At 41.0% G+C, this 7,867-nt stretch overlaps 1 protein-coding gene across 3 annotated transcripts in view; it reads left to right on the forward strand.

The window, feature by feature from the left end:
• Window positions 1-5,595, forward strand: part of KCNQ5 (potassium voltage-gated channel subfamily Q member 5) — a 282,208-nt gene extending 276,613 nt beyond the window's left edge. For all 3 annotated transcript variants that reach the window (XM_064412417.1, XM_064412415.1, XM_064412416.1), the window contains one exon: window positions 55-5,595. In XM_064412417.1, coding sequence (XP_064268487.1) covers window positions 55-996 — 942 coding nt within the window. In that variant the 3' untranslated portion in view covers window positions 997-5,595. The remainder of the gene's footprint in view (window positions 1-54) is intronic.
• Window positions 5,596-7,867: the final 2,272 nt, after the last annotated feature.

The raw sequence follows: 7,867 nt of genomic DNA on the forward strand, positions 1-7,867 counted from the left end.
CAGATATTTTAAATTAGTATTTGGCACTAATGTTGAACTTTTCCTCTCGTATAGGTACAATCCATTGAATCAAAACTGGACTGTCTATTAGATATTTATCAGCAAGTTCTGCGAAAAGGATCTGCATCTGCGCTCACTTTGGCTTCATTTCAAATGCCAGCTTTCGAGTGTGAGCAGACTTCTGATTATCAGAGTCCATCAGACAGCAAAGATTTGTCTAACTCTGCACAACTTAGTGGATGTGTATCCAGATCAGCCAGTGCCAATCTGCCTCGTGGCCTACAGCTTATACTGACACCAAATGAATTTAGCACTCAGGCTTACTATGCTTTTAGTCCAGCTATGCATAGTCAAGCAACACAAGTGCCAAATGATGGACCTGCAACAGTTAATAATGCATCAAACCAAATAAACCAGACAACTAAGCCAGCAACTCCGACAACATTACAAATACCACCCTTCTCATCGATGAAGCATATCAATAGGCCTGAGCCCATTCATATTATTCCTGTAACCACACAGGAAAATATTTCTAATGTCACCGCTTGCCTTGTTGCATCAAAGGATAATGGACAAGTCGCACAGCCCAGTGCAACAAAGGATCTCACATGGAGAAAAAGTCTGGATACGGAAGGGGAACATTTGCTCTCAGTTAAACCTGTAGTGCAAATGGATTTAGGAAAATCTTTATCTGTACAAAACCTTATACAGTCAACAGAAGAACTGAATATACAGATTACTGGCAGTGACTCCAGTGGTTCCAGAGGTAGCCAAGACGTATACTCCAAATGGAGGGAGTCAAAATTATTTATAACAGATGAAGAGTTGGAGACAGAGGCAGGGACAGAGGCTACTGAAGCCATCTCGCGCCCGTTAGTGGAAACAACTCTCTCTGCTGACTCTCTAAGGACTGGAATATCAAGATCATCTCAAAACATCTGCAAGCCAGGGGATGGTACAGAAGCACTCAATCTGCTCCATGTCAAACTTAAATAACTTCTGGCTTTCTTCATTGGCTGGGTCATTCCTCTAGTCATACATATCATAGCATGAACTATTTTGAAAGCCTTTTTAATAAGATAAAATCACAAAAATCAGGATGAATCTGCAAAGCAGTTGAATGAGCCCATATTTCCTAGTTGCATGAAAAAGCATGTCTAAGCAATGGCTAACATCCAAATTTATACCTACAGTACAGCAGCCTTTCATGTAGTACAGTAGGTTTAAATAATGAGTTGCCTACAAAGCTAATGCTGCAGGATGTATCAAAAAACAAAAATTTGAGCATTTAGACCTTGTGCTGTTTCTATGGGGCAGAAGTAAAAATCTTAAGATTTAAAGCACTTTGCTTCTGAACTGATTAAATATATATATATAATGTCCTGATTTAGATGATAGTTTATGTTTACAACAAAAAGATTATCTACAGCTGCTAGCAAGGTACCAAGGAAATGAGTAACATGGGGTTAGAAATGGCTGCCAGTTGCAAGATACACACATTAACTCATCAGTAATCAGTTATTTTTTGCTCTGAAGAACAGTTTGTTAATACGTGATTTTTGGTGATCTAGTGCTGTGGCAGAAGTACCTGACACACCACTATCACATTGTTCTTTATAACAAGAACTATTTTGTTACAAAAGGTTTGTATTTTAAGATTGGGTCTGGCCTCAGAAGTGAATAACATGGGGGACTGCACTGAAAATTCAAGTGAATCTCTCCTTCTAGTTTCATTGCGAAGCTGACTTGTGAATCTGAACCATTTTGGCAGCAGTAGGTGAGGGAAGGAAGCAGGTGCTGCCTTTATTGTCAAAGCAATATTTCCTTCTTGTGAAAATGTTGGCAATTTTCCTTGCAGTCCCAGCCTGATACTACAACAGCACTTTCATAAGGCTGGGCAAGAAGGGAAAATGAGGAACTGAAATACAGAGTAAAACTAAAGAGGACACAACAGAAGGGAGAAAGACAATACAATCAATAGGAAAATAAGTAAATAATAATATGGATTTAGACGGGCAGGAAGGGAAATCATCCCATAAAATAAAACAAGAAAGATGAAGAAGGAAAAAGTCACATGTTTTGGGTTTTTTTTCTCACAGACACTGAGTGTTATTAAAAAAAATTTTTAAAAATTAAAAAAAAAAAACATGCAGGCAATCAGAAACAGAAATAGAAGTAGAGAAAGCCACCTCAACTAACAAAAAAAAAAAGGCAAGGGCTTGTTTCTTTTTTAATAAAAGGGGAAGAGGAGACAGGGAAAATGGTCTCACTCTTAGCTCAATTGTCCCAATTACAGTAATTTCTTGTGAACTTTCCAACACAGGACTCACAGACTCCTTCCTGCTAAAACCCAAGTTTTCAAATTCAAAGCCTATATCACACTGAGCATTCCTGCCTGATGCATCCTCTTTTTATTTTTTCTTACTCTAGCCTACACTTCACTTCTGCTGAGGTGCAGGAGCAGTGTTAGTGCCTGCCTGCACATCCCCAGCAAGGCTTTGCCACTGGGAGAACCCTTGCAGAGCCTAAACCGGCTTTCACTCTTCCCAGCTGAATGAGGTTTCTGTGTGTTGCCTCCTGCCAGATTGTCACCCCACCTGCACCACAGGCTTGTAGACAACCCAGCTTGGGCTCAGCTTCCCTCTAGCAGCAGGAATACCGAATGTATGGGTGTGCCAGTGCCAGCTCACTCAGGGCAGTGTTTTCTCAAGGCCCAGACCCGCTGGGAACTCGCTATGTACATCAAAAACATCACTCCAGTCTTAACTGTGGCTAAATGCTGTAGATTGTATTGTGAAGGAGCTGATCTGTTTACTATGAAACCATTGTAACTTATGCTTCCATTTGCTTTACAGAAGTATTCCTGGATGTTACATGAGAACTTTATTATGTGAAAGTACGTGCAAACTGTAGAGTGTATATATTGTGTCATTATACGGGGTCCATGGATGGTACACTGTGTTCCATGGCTTATGCCAGAGCAAACTTCAGTTGTTAAATCCTGAAAGACACCTTGAAGCACAATTTCCTCACCACTGATTTGCCATATAGTTCACCATATTCAGCCTTTCCTGTTTTCCTTTATGTGCAATCTGACCATACCGAAGCCTGATTACAACAGCAATTTTGTGAGGACAAATACATTTTTTCCACATCTCAATTCACTTAACTGTTAACTTATTTGAATGTCTGCAGTTTATCCAGACAGATATGTAAGTTTAAAGTATTGAAAATTTAAAAGTTATAATAGTTTTTTAGGCTATTTTTTCCTTTTTCCTGTTTATGGTGCCTTTCTTGCCTTTCATGTGAAGCCTCTTGCTGACCTAAGCATCAGTGTGACGTTAGGTTCAGTTAAGAAGCAAGCGATTGGGCACATGGCAACTGTGTGTCCACAGTGAAACTCCCTTCCCCTCCTTGACGAGACCGAAAATCCAAGGCATCATGAATTGGACACCACTCTTCCACCTTCATCTGCAGGGGCAGATGGTTGCACCCCCATTGCACCCGGAAGGCGTCGATGGGAGAACTGAGCAAAGGCCCTGACTGTCCCAGTTCTGCACAGAAACAGGGCCTTGGGGTTTGCTGATAATTTATCTCACAGGAACTTGGTATTTTTGCCTTAAATGAGATGCTTGAGTCCTTCTAACTTTAAGTTAATTTATTTAATACAATTTTGTGCACAAAAGAATGAGTTCTATAAATTATGTATGAAAATATTAATGTCTTTACAAAGTACTGAAAAACCCAGAAGATCGTATCTTTTCAAATTAAGGTTTAAAATTCTAATTTTTTTTCTTTTATGCTCACCGTTATTATTATTTTTGTAGATGCAAGTCTTATCATATAGGGTTTTTTAACATAATATTGATAGAAAATAGAAAGAGTAGTGAATATATGAAATTTTAAAGAGGAAGAATTGTTTGTTTGGACTTTTATAAGCTTTACTCGTATTTCCTCATGAGGAGTTTCTATGCTCTCTCTTTAAAAGACAGTGTCATGACTGACAGTCATTTATTGGTTTCACAAAAGAAGGGCCTGCCTGGCCTTTCAAGTCTTGTCCTGAGCTCCTCATTAAAGTCCAGCTCATGACAACTAATAATTGTTCATGAGTCAGGACAAAGAATTTTTTTTTCTTTTTAATTTACAATCCACTTGAGAATTGTTTGAAGAGAGAAGTTGAAATTAAGTAAGAGCTTCAGGACTTAAGCCTTATCTAAATAACTGTTTTCTGGTCAGCATGTTCTTCTACCTGAATGAAGAGAGAGCTGAAAAGAATGGTTTCAATGACTATATTTGTTAAAAAATTTGTATTTGCTCCTGGCTTATATGATCTATACTTTTTATTTAAATATTAATATGATGTTTTAGCCTAGGGTTCAAGATTGCAAAGATCATACACTTTTATTTACAGTGCCCACAGTTGTTCCATATGTTTTTGAGATACTCCTACTTAGAGTGACTGCTCTCATTATAGTATGGTGATGAGTAATTCACCTGCTTTTCTGTGATAAGTCAAATCATGCTGAATTGCTGATGTATAGTAGAACATCTGATGTACAGTAGTATTTCTGGATTGGGACCTGCAATCCTTACTCAAGCAAAAATTCTATGGAATTCATTCATTCTATGAAATTCAAGAATTTTTCTTGAATTGGGAACTCAGATTCAAATCCTAATTTTGTTGGGCATCTGTTTGAAGTGAAAATGGTAATATTCCAGTTATTTCCTGAGGAAAATAATACTTAGCTGACTTTACCCTTGTCACATTGACTATATAAAAAATAACGCACAAAGTACTGATATAAAAAGGGAAGGAGAGAAGGGACATTTTTTAAAAGCACAGAGAAAATCAGAATATTCAGAAAGTAGGAATAAGCAGGAAAAGAAAATATAACAGCAAAGGAATGGAGGAAAAAAGGGTTTAAACACCCGAGGATAAATTCATCCTTGGATGGCTTCACTGACTTCAATGAATTCACTGCCCAACTGGGTGAAGCTCAGCCTCCATTGGGATAATCAGACTCAGTTCCATTGACCTTACAGGAACTGAACCACCTGTACCAGAAATGAACTTGCCTCTCTGGGCCAACTTTTATCCTGACTTATATGTCATGCAATCCTTTTGGATTCACTGAGTTTGAATGAAATATGGAAAAGAATTTGTCCCAGGTATTTCTGCTTCACATTTTTTTTTCAGGTGTGTTAATTGACTTTATTCAAATGGATTACAACATCACACAATGTGCTGTCACTGTCTAAAAAGATTAATTTGTTTTTGAAATAAGATTTGTCCCCTGCAACGTCAGTGGAAGCATGTAATATTTAATATTTTCCTATCCATTCATCTGGATGCAAATGTGGCCATTCATTCAGCTGTGGCCACACACAGGACAATTCGACATATCCGATGTCATCTGCTATTGGAAGCGTTTTTGACTTCTTTGAAAGACAAAAAGAAAATTTTGTAGTAGGCTTAGAAAGCACGATGGCTGCTTCCACTGACACTGCAACATAGCCAGTACATTACAATGTTAATTGTAAATTCTTGACAAAGTTGAATCCATATTGTTGTTAATAAAAATGACTTGAAAAGTACCCTGACTACTGAGTTTTTTCTTTATATAAAAGATCGTATGGTGTGACCACATATCAGACAAGAAAAAACAATTAAGCTTGCTCATTGTTTTGCTTTTGAAGTTTTGAAATGTTTTAATAAGTGGACCAAAACACCACAAAGGAAGTTTATTAGAATAAAATGTGCAGAAACCAGTCTGACATATTTAGTTTCTGGTAAATGTTTACAGCAGTTTACTTTCTCTTAATGTTGCAGCTCCTTTATGAAAATGAGCTTGGAAGTCATTGCTGCCTTCCCTGTTTGACAAAGGGCAATGGATTCAGTATTGGCAATTGCGGACGTGTGTGGGGAGCAGGATTTCTCACGGAAGGCACATCTGTCATCTCAGTTTAACCTGAGGCCTAGGTGAAGCAATTTCTTCTGCATTTGACCATGAAAGTTGCTACAGAATGTTACCGCACCAAACCTGAACCACTCATTTGCAACACGCCTACTTTTGCCACTGTGCTCTCCCTACAGCCTGGCTGAACACAAGCTTCACTATTTGAGTGTAAAATACTCAATATAGAGAGCCTTGTCTTGTGGCTTTGTGGAGGCTTCAAGATGGGACCCAGATAGCTCAATGTGCAGGTGATCCCCAGCCTCTCTGATGAACATCATCTTAAGATACTGAAATTTAAAGCTGTGATTGCCAGAAAGGGAGGTTTTCCATATCAGCCAATGTGAACACTACCAAGCTCTGCCTAAGAATAAACACAGGACAGGAAAAGAAGCAAATGTGCACATTCTCTTCTGATGTTAAACCAGGCAGCCTTGCTTCCTGTGTGCACAGAGCTGTTAGGGAAGGGTCAGAAGACAGCAGAGAGTAGTTTTTCCTATTGCATTACCTGGCAGATTGTCACAACTAGGCACAGGTGATATGTATCCATAAAGACACATGGATAAATATTCCATGTTCAGCTCTGTACAATAAGAATCCAGGACCCTAACTAACAAGGAAATGTAAACACCCATTTAGAATTTTTAGTGTAATTGAAGGGGTATGGGGTATGTTAGCTCTTTACTGTTTTCATTTGGTTTTCTCTATTTTTTTCACAGTGATGGTAATGAAGCACTGACACAGTTTACCCAGGGAGGCTGTAGGATCTCTGTCCTTGGAGAAAGTCACAGGCCACCTTGGTAACTGGCTCCTGGTGTCCCTGCTTGAGCAGAAGGGTTGCACCACATGGCCCCCAGAGGCCTTCAAGCTCAGCCGTTCTGTGATTCTGTTTCCAGTATTGTATCAGCTTTAGTACATTGAGTCACACTGAACATAAAAGCTTCATTAAAGCATCATTAAGGCTTCATTTTGGATTAAGTATTATGACTTCGCTTAAAAAATCAGACTGCAGTGTATCAGCATGACAGCAGCCTGGGCACCTGGCAAAATTACACAGTGCCACCCTCACCCCCCTGCCTTCCCTGAGGCTGCCTGCCTTCCCCCTCCACCCTACAGACTTTGGGGGCTTCCCACGTTCTCAACTATGTTCCTGCCTCTGCTGCCTCCTCCTCTTCCTCAGCTATGCTCAACCCAGGGTCACCCTGTGCTGGCAGAGGAGCAGGGAGAGAGGAAAATCAGAAAATATCAGCAATAATATGGCCAGCAGGACCGGGGCAGTGATTGTCCCTCTGTACTCAGCACGGGTGAGGCCACACCTCAAGTCCTCTCCCCAGTTCTGGGCCCCTCACCGCAGGAAAGACACTGAGGTGCTGGAGCGAGTCCAGAGAAGGGCAAGGCTGGCAAAGGGTCTGGAGCACAAGTCGTGTGGGGAGCAGCTGAGGGAGCAGGGGCTGCTCATCCCAAAGCAAAGGAAGCTCAGGGAGGCCCTTATGGCTCTCTGCAACTGCCTGACAGGAGGCTGTTGCCAGGTGGGTGTCAGCCTCTTCTCCCAGAGACACGACAAGAGGACACAGTCCTAAAGTATGCCAGGGCGGGTTTAGGCTGCGCATTAGCAAGAGTTCTTTGCAGAAAGAGTGCATGGGCATTGGAACAGGCTGCCCAGGGAGCAGGGGTGTCACCACATTCAGAGTGCTTAAGGAAACACTGCGCATGGCATGGTCTCAAACACTCAGTGCCACGGTCTGTTTGACAAGGCGGTGCTGAACCTCAGCTCGGACTCGATGGTCCCGCAGGCCTTTCCCAACCCAACCGATCCCGTCACACCGCTAAGACCCGGCAGGGGCAGCCATAGAGCCTCGCCCCCGTGCGGAGCCAGCCAATCACAGCTCAGCGAGCGACCCGCCCCGGCCAAT

The sequence above is a fragment of the Passer domesticus genome, chromosome 3, assembly GCF_036417665.1.
Source record: "Passer domesticus isolate bPasDom1 chromosome 3, bPasDom1.hap1, whole genome shotgun sequence".
In the NCBI taxonomy this organism is placed as follows: Eukaryota; Metazoa; Chordata; class Aves; order Passeriformes; family Passeridae; genus Passer; species Passer domesticus.